The 15,976-nt window shown below is 42.0% G+C and overlaps 1 protein-coding gene across 1 annotated transcript in view; it reads right to left on the minus strand.

Annotated features, from left to right (window-relative positions):
- TXNDC12 (thioredoxin domain containing 12) overlaps positions 1-15,394 on the minus strand; it is a 30,102-nt gene extending 14,708 nt beyond the window's left edge. Inside the window, exons 1-5 of the mRNA XM_089684482.1 lie at positions 15,213-15,394; positions 12,877-12,937; positions 9,000-9,052; positions 8,074-8,147; positions 3,101-3,170 (exon numbers count right to left, since the gene is read on the minus strand). Coding sequence (XP_089540608.1) covers positions 3,101-3,170; positions 8,074-8,147; positions 9,000-9,052; positions 12,877-12,937; positions 15,213-15,315 — 361 coding nt within the window. The 5' untranslated portion in view covers positions 15,316-15,394. The remainder of the gene's footprint in view (positions 1-3,100; positions 3,171-8,073; positions 8,148-8,999; positions 9,053-12,876; positions 12,938-15,212) is intronic.
- Between the last annotated feature and the right edge of the window lie 582 nt (positions 15,395-15,976).

Raw genomic sequence — 15,976 nt, forward strand, 5'->3', positions numbered from 1 at the left:
GTGCATTTTCTGAACATGGAAGTTTTGCATTTGGTGGGGGGAGGGGGTTAGTCTAGATCTGGAGGGCAGTGGTTCCATCTTGGCTTTTTGGATGCACCCAATTAGGAAACCTGTTCATGTTTTAAGTTCCAGTTAATCTGATCCTCCTGAAAAGATCCAGAATGGGTTCTAATATATTGATTCTGCTTATTGATGTGCTCTTGAAGAAGAATTTCCAAAAAGTGTCAGTAATGTTTGGAATCCATACAGGTTGTGAGCCGCTAAGTGGAGAGTATTTTTTAAAATATTTTTGGATGTTTTAAATGGAATTTTAAAATGTTTTGATGATACTCAGTTTTTTTTAGCATGTGAACTGACAATATGTCCACATAAAGTCCTATGACTATAATATGTTGTTACAGTAATAAAAAAAAAATTATATATATATATATATATATATATATATATATATATATATATATATATATATATATATATATATATATATATATAGTGACAGTAGGCAGGTGAAATCACCTGGTTGCGTCCTGAATGGACGATACATTTGTCCGAGGTTCAGGCTTTATGGGGATTTGTCCCACTAGAAGGAAGTGCTGAGTCCTTCAGCACTGAGGTAATGAGCCCAGCTGAAGGTAGTGGGCTCATTAAGACCTGTATAAAACTTCCCAGAGTGCTTAGGGAGTGGCTCCAACCTGGAACCAGATCTGTGTCTGAACTGACTGGGGAGCTGACATCTTATCTGTGTGCAGAGAGACCAAAGCCTGTGTGGCTAGCCTCCAAGTATTAGCAGCAGGCTGTACCTAGTGGGTAGCTAGGGAAAGCTGTTGTTGCAGTAAGTAGCCAAGTTGGCCAGGATTTATTTTGATGTTTCTTTTTGGTTTACCATTTTTCTGTAAATATTGTAAATAAATTGCACCTGTTTGTTTTCACCTCCACTGTTGTGCTGTGCCTGTCTTTTTGTGTTGTGCACCCATCCAGGGGGTCACACACACCCGCTGCCGAGCTAACCCCGTTACATTATTTATTTATATATATATATATATATATATATATATATATATATATATATATATATATATATATATATATATATATATATATATATATATATATACACACACACACACACACACACACACACATACATATACACACACACATACATATACACACACACACACTTTTACACATAATGTAGCTCAGATAGTTCATTTGTTTGACCAATTGCAATGCAAGGCATTTCAACAGCAATAAGTGGCATTTACATACTTTGCAAAATAGCATATTGCACATGCATGCTGCAGGACCACTGGTAATAGCATTTAATGCAATGAGTGCAACCAACTGCAGACAGGTCATGTTCATATTTTCTTGATGTGCTAGAAACATGCAAGTTTTAGCTGTCACTGTCATACATGACTATACATAATGGAGAAACAAAAAGGCAGAAGCCAAAATATGAAAGTGTGAAGAACAGCTAAGTGTAGAGACACAGCAAGACTACAGATATGAGGGAGGGGGGAAGCACTGTCACAGGTTGCCAAGCTAATCACAGCCATCAGCACTTTGCATAGGGAAACAGTCTCAGGGAGGGTGAAATTATTCAGCAGTTCTTCCGTAGACATAAACCAACAACACTCCACGCTACCTCTTGGAAGTTTCTCAAGGAAGGGCAGAGGTGGCATTACAATGGAACTGTGGTCAGTATAGGGGGATAGCATTGGTTTACTTAAGTTTAGAAATATTGGCCTGAATTGTGCATACTGTGGATGGATATCCCACACAGGATAGGAAATTAGAGTGGGAGAAAAAAAAATATGACTAAAACTGTGCTGAAGTCAAGTTCACTCATTTTACATTAAAGAGGCTATTACTTTGCCCTTGAAGGGTAACCTGTAAGTCTCTAAATCCCAAACTACTTCCTCCTTTACGATTCCAGAAAATGTCAGCATACGCAGACCTGTTGTCGTTCCACATGCTTCGTGGAAAACACTGCTGCTTTCCAAATTTTCTTCCCTTCCCTACTTCCCCCCCAAATTTTCTTCAAATGGCATTATAGCAGGCATTCTGAATCTGAAGCCCAGGTTCTCATAAGACCTAGTTACCATCAAAAGACACACCTTCTGTGCTTCAGGGGGTGTCAGTTGCAACAGTGGTGTCCTACATAAAGCACACAACTTCCTTAGAGCCAGTTTCATCTGGATTAACCGCCTTCCCACCGCCCTATACCAGATATACTGCTACAAGGCGGCAGGGGTGTGCAAAATCATGTATATATACGTGATTTTGCATTTCCGGTTAGGGGGAGCACACACCCTACCTGCGCCGCTACTTGTGGCCTCAGCTGTCAATCATCAGGTCCAGGCTGCTGAGTATTACCGACGGGGGAGAGAACTGTATGTAAACAAAACAGTTCTCTCCCGTCAGCTCCTGCACACTGCTTTGTATGGCTCTGCATAGCAGAGCCATACAAAGCAGTGCACGTACAGTTGAAAGCACACACATAGCTTACAGTAAGGCAGCACAAAGTTAACCCTTTGATTGCCCCACATGTTATCCCCTTCCTGCCCAGTGCCATTAGTACAGTGTCAGTGCTTTTTATTAGCACTGATCACGGTATTGGCATCACTGAAATCTGATTCTTAAATTTTTTTTTACTGGGCATGTTTAATAGCAAAAAGTAAAAAATATTGTTTTTTACTCAAAGTTGTCTTTTCTTTTTGTATAGCGCAAAAAAAACCCCCCAAAAAACCGCACAGACGACCAAATAGCAATGAATGAAAGCTCTATTTGTGGGTAGAAAAAAAAAAAAAAAAAAAAAAAAAAAATTTCATTTGGGCGCAGCATTGCATGACTGCACAATTGTCAGTTAAAGTAAAGCAGCGCCGTAATGCAAAAAATGGCCTGGTCAGGAAGGGGGGGGGGGGCTAAATCCTCTGGAGGGGAGGGCAATAGTGTATGAAAACAATGCATTGATAAAACAATTAATCCATCAGCAGGTAAAATGTGTTCCCTATAGGCATTACAAGGTTGGAGTGTAACTTTAATTTAATGCAACCCATATACTGTGCCTCTAGAAGCTGTAATCAATGCAAATTACCCAGGAATAGAATTCTTGGGATGTAGCCACCATCAGGGCTATACACATCATCTTTTGGTTCCTCCTCATCCTAGGAGAAGAAAAACACAATCAATAATTATCAGGAGTTGGCCAGCATGATCTACAGTACACCAATAATTTTTATATCAAACAGTAATGCAAAAAAAAAAAAAATTATAAAGTAAATTGAATAGGATTTAAAGCCCAACTGAAATTTCAGCTTAAAGTGGTTGTAAAGTCTAAAGGTTTTTGACCTTCATGCATAAAACCTTCTCTGTGCAGCATCCACCCCAGCCACCCTAATACTCACCTAAGCCCTCTCTTGATCCAGCGATGTGTACTGGAGTATCGGCTATCCCGGGACTCCCTCTCATTGGCTGAGACAGCGGCGGGAACAATTGGCTCCCGCTGCTGTCAATCACAGCCAGTGAGCCAATGAGAAGAGAGGGGGGCAGGGCTGGGATGCAGCTCCGTGTGTGAATGGGCACCTGGAGCAGTGACTCAGGAGCAGGTGCCCCCATAGCAAGCTGCTTGCTATGGGGGCAACAGACAGGAGGGAGGGGCCAGGAGTGCTGGCAGGGGGACAGAGAAGGAGGAGGATCGGGGCTGTTCTGTGCAAAACCAATGTACTGAGCAGGTAGGTATGACGCAATAGGTATTTTTTGTTTTATTTTTTCTTCTAAATTATGCTTTTAGAATCACTTTATTTAGTTAAAAATGTCCCAGGAGCATCAACATAAAAAAGGCTCAATTTACAGAGCTAGTATGCGAGAATAAGTATCCTTATTTTCAAGTGTTACTTATTCTCAGTGGAGTCTGACGAGATATGAAAATTAGTCACTTGACTAAAAATAGAAGGTCTTACACTGGTGTTAAATCTTCGTGAATTGAGCTTATGTGCGCAAAGTCTTAGGGGTATTTTTTCCTCCAAAAAAGCCACAACCCAATTTAGAAAAGCCTGTCCCCTGCCAGCATGCCGCAGAGTAGTACGTTTGCTTTCTGTTGGGAAGCAGCATTCTCTCTATACGACCCTACTGAGTCAGAGGTAGAGCTCTTTGAACAGCAGGGAGTATTAGCTTTGTGGTTTGCAGAGCTTAAAGATCTGATTTAGTAGGGGGGGTTACGGTCAAGACTTTTCAACTGCAGTAAAGCAATATAAAAGGTGGTCACCCTTCTGCCCTATCCTGTGACTGGATAGTAAAGAAGCAGCAGACTGATGAGCACATCCCTCTACTCTTTCCTTATGTCAACATGCCCTTTGTAAACACATGCACTGCAGCACAGTCTAAAGCTGGCCATAGACCGTTCGAATTTTGTCTGGTTCAGCAGGGACTGACCAAGATTTGAACCATGTATGGGCAAGCTGAATGTACCCAAGTTGAGCGATTGACGTGGGTACAACCAGCCTATCAGATTTGACATGCGATTATTATAGCCGCTAGCAGTGTTCTCCCAGCAAGGACACCCTCCTCCCTAACCACACTGACCTATGGTTGCAAGAAAGAAAAATCGCTCTGTCTATGCCTAGCTTAAATTAGCCCCCATTTCTGGTCGACCCTCTCCGAGTATACACTCGGCTGCACCTGGAATTTCAACAGTCACATGCAACTCGTACTAACTGCATTTGATTTTTGTTTTGTTTTTTTAAATACAGGAACATCTATTTTAAAAAAAAAAAAAAAGTTAAAACATTTCCTACAGCAGTAATTGAGGACAAAAAAAATATTAAGAAGCCAAATTTATGTTCTGTTTCTGCTGAGCAAAATAAGATCATTAAAATGAAGCCCACACATATACCAGGAAAATACAGACTCCAGTATAAAACCAACTAAGAAAACAGTAATAGTCACCAAGCCAATCTGTCAAACACAATCATTACCAATCCTAGCAAAAGTGTTGTTACATTAACAAGATTTATGGCCGAACAAACCCTACTAGGTGTTTGTTCAAGGCCAGAATGTTCGTTTTAGGAATAATACAGCTGGTGAAGTAGATTGTGTACATCAACTTCAGGAGCCAAGCAATTTATGCCAAAAATTAAGTAAAATATAAAATTAATTTCATATTCCTGATAGGTGCCTGCTATACCATGGACTTGCAAGAAAAAGTATGCTGTTTTTTAGTATGGATTCCTTTGTGTGAAATCCATGGTGTTCCTGCCAGTCCCTCTGCTTTCCGATTAAAAACTGACCACAATAAGCACATTGCGGTCAGTTTTCTCGCTGTGCTGGGAACTCAGCCTGCTCTCCCCCAATGATCAGACTTGTACTGACACGCCCCCCTGCAGAGCCTTTTACTGGGAATATTAGTGTACTGCTGTTTCTCCTTCTCCAGCTCTTATGCAGCTGAGAACAGAGGGAATGTGATCACTAAAAAAAATAAATTATTATTATTATTAATAATAATAATAATAATAATAATAATAAAAAATAAAAAAAGTAGAAAATTTATTTATAAAAATGTAAAAAGTTATGGATTATAACTTGTTTTTTTCAGGACAAATTGGGCTCTCTTTTGGGGGTGAATAGTAATGGATATGTCCTGACTTTTTTTTTCTATTACCGAAAGAAAACTGGCCCAAAATAGTAAAAAATGTATTTATTTTTTTACAAATTTAGCTGTATATTTCTTACGATTACCATAATTTACCTCCAAAGAGCAACCCAAAATAAATTCTGCTGCTCCAGACAATTGCAGCAATACCACATATGTGTATGTTAGTTGTTTGTATGCGTAGTAAAGCCCAGAAACAAAACGTGTTTTGCATTTTTTTTTATCCTGCCTAAAAACACAGATACTAATTTAAACATTTTTTTTCCTTTAAAAATTTTACCTAAAACATACTGACTGTGGTCTTTAACCCCCAGCCATGACCCCAACACAATCTGGCAAACCTTGATATAGTTTTTTTTTTATTTACTTATTTATTTTAGGTCTTCCTCTCCCACCAGAAGAGAAAGATACAATGTATATTTGCCTTCATTCAGAAAAGGAAGTAAACAGGGGTAGGCTCACAGCACCTGATCGCGGTGATAGCCTCTAACTGGCCTGGGTGAGAGCCCGGTCTCTGCTGGGATCAGGCTGTATGGCGTGCTCCCAGCACAAAGACATATGCTTACATGTAGCCCCACAGATAAAGACCCACTTCTGTGAGGCCGCAAATATGCGTGCGGTTGGCGGGACGGAGTTAAAAATCCTGTACATTGTTCACTTTCAGCTCCTCAAACCTATGAAATTTCAATAAAAAAAATAATATGTTGATACATAGATTTTTTTTTTCTTCTTAAATAAAATCCTTAAACACAACTCAACCATTTGCAGCCAGCAGGAGCTGGCCCTTTATTTGGTTCTTAACACCAGCTTCAGGATCATGTGATGACTGTGATTGGCTGTCACAGTGATCAAGCGATCAGAAGTCTGTCCCCCGATTATAAACATTTGCTAGGTGCTGTTGGAGATTGCTTAGTCACCATGTTAGGGGGCACAGGGGAGCACACTCACACCAAAACAATGTACACCAGCTGTACAAATACATGTGGCAGCTTGGCATTAAAGGCCGCCACCGAGCTGCCACGTATATGAATATGGCTGATGTTACCGGGTTAACATAACCCCCACCTAACTCCAATATTGTAAAGAATAAATTATAACATTACAGCACAAACATCCACAATACTATAGAAGGGCACTGTCAGCATGGAGTTTGCATGTTCTCCCTATGTTTGTGGGGGGTTTCCTCCCACACTACAAAGACATGCTGGTACGTTAACTAGCAGACATTGGCAGTAGTGTGCGTGTGCAGGCCTATAAGTGCCAGCGGCAGTCTCCTATGGTAGACTCTGGTATCAATTCATTGGGTGGCGAGCGCATTTCTGTATATGTTTCAGGGCACGGATCCACAGAGAAATTAAGCATTAAAATGCACCAAAGATTGCAATGTGGCGTTGGCAGTAGGAAAGTGGTTAATGGATAATCCCTACCGCTGTGCTATCGTGTTCTGCCAGCGAGCAGCCTTTCCTGCCAGCAGAAGGCAATGATCAATGCTGGTGGCTATAGTCGACGGCAGTGATTGCATGAAAAACAAATCTGACAGGCTGGCTGTACTGAACTTGATTGATTGACTTACTTCAGTACAGCCCAGCCTGCCCATAGAAGGAATGAAACTCAGCCAATCCCTGCTGAACCAGGCGAGATTCGATCCATCTATGCATCACTTAAGACAAACCTTTTTAAACAAAAAAACTCTATACTAGAGTATGGCCAGCTTAAAGTGGCAATAGAACAACATTAAAACCTGTCAGGACATTCAGTCAGCATTACATGCTGTTCATACTCAGTCACTATGGGATTAGTTTTCTGTGTTCTGCAGAATACCTGGTTGATCCTGATGTCCTCTGTCCCTCCCTTCTTGTCCGTGTCCCTGCTGCAGTGTAGGATTGTGTAGACCAGCTGGTGTCAACTCAACTGACCATGTTTCAGTTTCCTTCTAAGCTGTTCATTTACTCGTGTTTCTTATCTGAGCAGTCCACGTGAATATAGTCACATATGTGGGCATATACACTGCAGATAAATGACACGTGAATGGAAGCAGAGGACTAGAAGCTCCTCCCGCTGATATTTCCCTGCAGATATATTTTGCATTCCTTCACTTACTTCCTGGTTTCTATGCCTAAATAAATTTGATGTGTTTTTCATCCCTGTGTTCCATTGTGGTTTGTTGAGAATGCTAGCCACACACACAACAGAAGTCTTATCTGCAGCCTACTGCCCAGGGAGAGGTTCTTATACTGGTTCTGGAGTTTAATAAGGAGCCTTATAAACAGAAGGCATAAATAGTTGTATATTCCTGAATAAATGTATCCAATTACTTTTAAGTGAAAATACAATTGGGCTTTCATTTTTTTTTAAGAAATCTGCCACAGGTCAGCTTCAACCAACCAAGGGATCTCAACAAGCAGCAGCTGGTCTCTCACCTCCACATTCACCATCACAAAGTTGTGACAGAGTTCAGATATCTCCTTGGACTCTGCAAACTTTGGTTTCAGAGCTGCATGAAAGAAACATAAAAGATTAATGATTTAGAGGCACATCAGCAGGGATATCAGATATATAAAGAACAATATTTTTGGTGAAGAATTCGAGCACTATCCACACTAACATAGCTACTGCAATTTTTTTTTTTTTTTTTTTTTTTTTTTTAAGGTCTCAAAGGGTACAGCGAGCTTTCCGCATGGCTCATCATCAATCTCATAAATCAACATATTGCATGCTTTCTGGACAAGTAAAGCTATGGAGGAAAACGAAAAAAAAAACAAAAAAGGAAAAAAAATCGTTTCATTAAAAGTTATCTTTGGTATGTTTGGCATTATGCCTCACCGTATACAATTTGAGCAATGATTTATTTAAAACATCTGTTGCAAAATTTCTTACATGGAGATCCTGCCAGTAGCAACACTTAGGTTATAGACTGACAACACTAAGTCACTGCCTCGCAATTGGCAGCAAAGCTGTCCGCTAAGACACGATGCCAAACTTACTAAAAAAATAAGATGTTGGCTCCATTCACACTGCTGAGTTGCAGTAGTGTGCGCCGGTACCTAGGATAACAAAGTTGTACATTTTTGAGGATTGAGTTTTCTTGAACTGAACAAAGTTAATACAATGTAACAATCTTACATTGTATCTCTGAAAGCTTTGTAATACTCAGCAACAGTTGGTGCGAACATCGGTAGCTGAGGGACAGGGTGTATTACATTTGCCCTGTGTACTTTCATTAGGTTTCTTGGGCTTGCTATGTATGCCCAAGGTATGCAAACAATTAAAAAAAAAAAAAAAAAAAAAAAAAAAAAAAAAAATACGATAATGAAGTATTTGCAAGGAGAATTCTTAACTCTATTACCTTTGCAGGCTCCACACCATGTCTTATGAATTAGGAGCATTATCGGCAGGCCACTGAAAAGAGAAAAAAAAATAAATAAATACTACACTTTTCTTTTTGTTTAGCAAACTGGAAGTGACTGGTATGCAGGTCATAGATGGGTCGTTTATCAGCTGAATTTTTGTGCGGACGAAAATTCGGCTGATATTCACGCCATTAGTGGGGCCAGCCCGTCGGCCGTTTTTCACGGACATGGGTGGCAGCATCGGCAACAGGGCCGACTGATTTTTCGTTTATCGGCCAAAGGCCCGTCTATTGCCTGCCTTAAGCAGAGGCATCTTACTTGGCTGCTTGCCAGGACCTATAATAACTGGATCTAAACCGTAGTAGCAAAGCTTGCTTGGGTATATGTAAGGGACAGTTCACCCCATAACTCAATGTGGGGAAATCAGAGTTTCGTGGACCCCATTCAAAATGCACTGCATCTGCAATCTGCAGCAGATTTCAATAATAAGTTAATAACACCTCAAATGCAGGTCACAAAACGTAATGCATTTGTCAGTACCAGATTTCATGGTGCAAAAAGTACCATGCGGTCCAGTTGCAACAAGTTTCCAAAATTGGTGCATGTACTACGTTTGGTGCGGAGCAGTGCAATTACGGCCCATGTAAAGTGAATGGGCTGAAATCGCACCACACAACTGCATGCAAATCGCACAGGAATGCAATATTCCTGGTGGGAAGTGGCTCAAACACCAGGTGACAAGCTGACAATGTAACCAAAAAAATGACAACTGTCCCACCGACATGGATATATGCAACCCTGATCTATGCATAGGTGCAACAATAAGTCTTCCTACAAGCAGGCAGAAACACCAAAGTCTTTAACAAAAGGCCAACTTTATGCCATCTGCCGAACTTCAAAACATAAATTTGAAATCAAGTAACTAAAGATGTCTTCTTATGGGATACTACCACACTGCATGTACAGTGCAGTGCACACTACTGGGCCATTCCCAACATCTGTAAAATGCCAAAAATAGAGATAGGTCCATCATAAAAGGCTGAACAATAGCTAAAAAAGAATAACAGGAACCTGGAAGAAGCCAACAGTATAGTTTTCAGTATAAATCATTATATGTATCTACATATACGTGCCGCGCTCCATAATAAACTCAACAACTCATATACTAGTGATAATTCAAATAATAACGTGAACAAAATTACTGTTTCTGTTTTCCCCCTGATGAAGCCACCTGACCCTGTGGCGTAACGCGTAGGGGAGGGGCTCTGACGTCACGACGCCGCGGTGGACGAGCGGCACTTACAAACACAGGATCTGGGCACATATCAGCTGAACACAGCACTGCTGTATATAATGTGAGTGGCGATTTTACTTACTAATAAATAGGCTAAGCCTCACAAAGGATAAGGCACTATCTGTGGCTCTTTTTTACATGGTTTACTGGGAGGAGGAAATATCATCTTAACCATCCTTAAAGAAACCTATTGAGGCTAAAGTGTGGAAGGAGGGAGACCTCTGGTGGCAGAAATAAGGCAATCCACAATATGGATGGAAACACGCATATAAAGTGAAGATTCCCACCTTGTCCTGACAGCACAAAAAGTGTGTTTAGCCAGCTTGTCTGGCTAACAAGGAGGTGAGCGCACACCTATCTATAGAGCACGGGGAGTGTGGCACAATACACCTCACTTGTCACTGAAATATTATTGAAGCACAAAGAGGACTTTTTATAAAACTGTTTTAAATATTGGATGAACATTATTTTGAAATGCACTACATGTTGCACTGGTTTGAAGCACAGTAATTTTGTTCACGTTATTATTTGAATTATCACTAGTATATGAGTTGAGTTTATTATGGAGCGCGGCACGTATATGTATATGTAGATACATATAATGATTTATGTTTATGTTTTTGCACAGATAATGAGTATTGTGTAAAGTGTTGATGCACCATTAGCTATATATGATTCTAGTTATTTATTTATCACGTTAAGGGGAGTATCACATTTTGGCTCACGAGTATTATTAATTGTATTTTGATAGTTTTCAGTATATTCCAGCGCTCATAGGAGAAATAAAGCTCTCCTACACAGTAGCTTCTCTGCCCTACCTTCCTCTCCCTGCCCATTCAAAGAAAGCTCTGGATTTTGTCAATGGGTTCACAAAGCGCAAAGTGCTGGGCAAAGGGAAAGGAGGGGCAGGCAGGGCAGCTGCAAGTGCATCTGTAGTTGGGAGCATCAGAGTAAACAGGAAACAGTAAAAAAAAAAAAAAAAATGCTCCAAGAGGTGGCATAAACCTCCCTGCATCTAACAGATTTTGAAATCGTATTTCTTACCTGGAGTTCTTCTTTAATGTCAATAGTCTTTTTTTTGCACATGTTAACATCTGCATTGCTTGCTAAAAATTACTGTAAATTCCCCCAAAAAGTATACAGTATTTCCAGGAGCCACCTGGATCACTTATTGGAAGTCCTTTGCTGGCTATTAACGCAGCAGCAGTGAGCTTGCTTTAACCACGTGTCGATCGGGCCGTTTATAAATGCACCATGGTAGACAAGTGATTAAATAAACAACTTTTTTTGTACCTAAAAGCTCCCTTATACATGCGCATACCAGGATCCTTGCTTAGTGATGCAGCCTGACCATTGTAATTTACCACACTTTTTACCTCAGTCCAAATCTGAATCAACTTACAGTGACTGAAAATCAATGATGCTGACTGCACTGTCGTACAAAGATAACCACTATGTGGAAAACCTACAGAACTTAATGGAAGTAGGGCCAAAGCTCTCTTGGCCCTACTTCTCCTGTGAGTCACATGAGTACACTTAATTCTGCATTCCTGTGATCCATATTGAGAAGGTGATCTGATACTGAGATGGTCCAGGCTTTGGAGGGATTCCAACTTTAATTGAATTGTACTGCAATTAAAAGGTGGAAGTGGGAAAAATAATTCTAGGGCCCTCATTTACAGTTTACTCTATGGCGGTGAGCCATAAATGCATTTAGACCACCGCCTATTAATTTAGGCCAGCGCAACGTTTCACCATTTTGTGGCCACATGCATTTTCAGGCTTGGCATATTTGGTATCTCTTTACCTGACACTGCCTCATCTATTTTGTAAAAAAAAAGAAAAAATGAATTAAATTTGGTTTGTGTGCAATAAAATTAATGTTTGTGTTTTTATTTTTCTTCAAATATAGATTTAATAAACAGTTGCGCAAATATCATTTGACTAAAAAAAACTATCATGTTTTTATTCTACAAGCGTATAAGTTCTGAAAATAAGAATGTTCTGGAGGTTTTAAGTAATTTTTTAGCCAGAAATGCCGATTTTAACATTTGTGTGAAAAAGATGTGTATGGAAAAAAAACAAAAAAAAAATTCTATTCAAGCATGTGATTGTAACTGAAAAAGTCCACTTTTAGCCTCCTCCAAGTCTCCAAATTACTTTTGCTATTGCCGTTGTGATCCAACTTCCCGTTAGATGGTGACTACAATTAATTAATTCTACATGGTCCCATTGTATGTGGGAACGTAGCAACCATTTCTTTCTTGCTTCCAAGATGGACTATGGGATTTGTAGTGTGCAAAGTGCAGTGTACACAACCCCAACTAACATCCACTACTCATTCCAAACACATAGAAATGAGGGAAAGCGCGAGGTTCAGGAACTCAGAGGACATTACAAGCAGGCGGGAAGTAACAATTTCATGAAAAATACATTACAGATCTATTGAGTAGTGGGTGTGTATGGGTTATTTTTGGAAAAATAGGGTTATGGTTTAGTGTCACTTTAAGGAACTGCAAAAGAAAGTTTGTGAGGCTTGTACACCATGTACAGCATACAGAGTCAATAAAGGACATTACTTGCTAGCAGCCTCCTGCATCCCATCTTCTAGAGTTCTCCAGTGAATGTGATCTCCAAACCCTGTTGGAAAAAAAACCCATAATTACATAAATAGATAATGGGGACAAAAGACACAGGTCCATCAAGTTCAACTTCTATATGTGAGAATCTGAGTTTTGTGTTTGAAAAAGCATTGGCCACTTTGCAATAAAACGGCCCCAGCCCCAGAGCCCCCTTGGCTGGTCCACCCCCATCAATCCCTCGGCTGAGCTCCTTTCCCCCCTCCAATCCTGGAGTCCTCTCAGCTGAAACTCCAAAACAACCACTTCCAGCATGGGCCAGTTTGCTATAACCGGATATGAAAAAAAGTGAGAACAGCCCCCCCAGTCCCATAATCCACTCAGCTCAGCCCCCCTCCCAGCCCCAGAATCCCTTCAGCTGAGCACCCAACCAATCCCAGAGTCGCCTCGGCTAATTCCCTTCCAGCCCCAGAGTCCTCTCAGCTACGCTTCAAACACAGACCAATGTAATATAAGGCCCCATTCACAAAGCATTGTTCTAATGCTACAGGCGTAGGACAGCCCCACATACAGCAAACACACCAAAGAAGCTCCTGCTTCCATAGGCATCCTGCTTGCGCTGTTTGCAAAAATTTGCGTCTGCTGGCTGCATTTAGGTTGCTATTAACTAGTGGTACATCGATATATCTGCCGCCGAAAATTATTGCCTGAAAATAAGGTTATTGGCATTTTGCCGATAAAAAAAAAAAAAAGAAGAAGTTCTTATAATACTGATTTGTGTTTGTTTTAACCCCTTCACACCGGCGCCTTTAAGGGTTTCAGAAGCCGGGAGGCGGGGTGGGGTTTAGGGTCATGTGACCACCGTGACACAACGTCAAGGCGGTCACATGATCAAGAAAGATCCCGATCGATAGAGGAGATTGGGACCTTTCCGTGAGTACTAAACATGTGTGCTGGGAGCACAAAGGGCGGCACTCTCAACAAATATGTTCTTTTTTTAATAAAACGCAAATGTGCGTCTAGTCCCAGACACCGGGAGGACGCACATTTGCGTTCGGCCGGCGTGAAGAGGTTAAGGATAAGTTCACCTTTCATAACATGCCACATGTTATACCCATATTCAGGGTGTAACATGTTATCAAAGGACTGGCCCCCGCTCCGACAGCTAGTAGGGGATTGTCTTCTCCCGCAAGTTGCTGAAATTTAAAAATAAAAAAAATAAAATGTATTCTGTGAATGAGAAAACTAGAAGTCCAAGCAGCTATCAGCTTGTAGTTCTCCATGAATTACCATGGCACTGAGATAGTCAATTGATTGTTCCTGTCAGAGTGTATCGGCTTGCTTGTAGGGGATGTATGGGCACAGCAGACACACTGACAGATCTGCAGGAGACCTGCATGGCGCCAGCAATTTGCTGATCGCTGCTGCAATGCTTTCCAGGCTCCTGCAACACAAAATAGTAAATGCACATTTTTTTACCTGCAAAATAATGTGCATTTAATATTTTTTGTCAAAAGGTGAAATTGTTGTGCATCACATGCATACTGTCAATAAATGTTACTGGATATAGATCAAAAAAATGTAGAACCGTCAATTTCAGTTTTTGCCCCAAGAGCACCGTGAATGTTCGGTTTCAGTCCAGAATTTTCATTTTGGTGCACCACTACTAACAACAGTAAACCCTCAGAGGGTCAAAAAAAGCTCCCCCCCCCCCCCCAACTCAAATCGAGCCACAAAGCCCCCCTCAGTTGAGCTCCCCAACCTCAAAGTCCCCTCAACTGAACCCCTTAATATCCTGAATCCTGAAATTCGCTGACACCCCTCACAGTCCCCCGCGGTCGACCCAGCTGAGAACCCTCACGGTCGACCCCGCTGAGACCCCTCGCGGTCCCCCCCGAGCTCAGACCCCTCACAGTCCGCGCGGTCGACCCGGCTCAGACCCCTCGCGGTCGACCCGGCTCAGACCCCTCGCGGTCGAACCGGCTCAGACCCCTCGCGGTCCCCGCGGTCCCCCTGGCTGAGACCCCTCACAGTTCCCGGGGTCCCCCTCCCCCCGAGCTCAGACCCCTCACAGTCCCTGCAGTCACCCCAGCTGAGACCCCTCTCAGTCCCCGTGGTCGCCCCGGTTGAGACCCCTAGTGGTCGCCCCAGCTGAGACCCCTCACAGTCCCCAGGGTCCCCCCCAGCTGAGCTCCCAATCCCCGGGGTCCCTTCAGTAACCCCCTCCTATGACTAAGCCTCTCAGGCCTCTGAGAAGCCCCCAATGACACAACTGGGTGAACATCAATGTATACACCCCCCCTCCCCGTACTATGGATCCATGAGGTGTACATTACCCCGGCCCAGTCCGGACTCCGCACACACCAGCGCCGCCCCGACACACAGAACCACAACGCCGGACGCCAGCAACACCGACCTCCGCCATTCCGACAGCTGCATGATACCGGCGAAGACAAACAGCCGAGCGAGAATGAGAGGAAACCGGGAGTCCGGGGGAAGTGATGTGAGTAGGAGGAGGCGGCACAGGGGGAGGAGCATTCCACTGACTGGGAGGAGCCACATGAGAAATGGCATGTACCCCGTGCGGAGACCTCCTGGGGAGGGGGGAGGAGACACGAGCGGGGTGACTCCGCCTCTCACAGCTCTGTGGACGTATAAAATAGCAGAGTGTATGGACCAGGAGATGGAGAAGATGGAGATTCCTCATCTGTCTGTCCTGATTACCAATATCATCCATGACAGTATAGAGTCTGCACTGCCCGGGAGACGTCCTGCACATGGGGGACATGCCCTGTGCTCTCCCCTTTCTGGTCAAAGGTCATTAACCACTTCCAGTCCGGACACTTTCACCCCCTTCCTGTCCAGGCCAATTTTCAGCTTTCAGCGCTATCACACTTTGAATGACAATTGCGCGGTCATGCAACACTGTACCCATATGAATTTTTTAGCATTTTTTTGAGACAGATAAAGCTTTATTTTGGTGGTATTTATTCACCACTGGGGTTTTTATTTTTTTTGCTATGTAAATTACAATGTCCAAAAATTTAAAAAAGTGTTTTTCTTATAAAATTTTGCAAATAAATAGTATTTCATCAAAAAT

The sequence above is a fragment of the Staurois parvus genome, unplaced genomic scaffold (assembly GCF_062004578.1).
Source record: "Staurois parvus isolate SC_StPar_1 unplaced genomic scaffold, SC_StPar_1.0 ptg000347l, whole genome shotgun sequence".
Lineage (NCBI taxonomy): Eukaryota > Metazoa > Chordata > Amphibia > Anura > Ranidae > Staurois > Staurois parvus.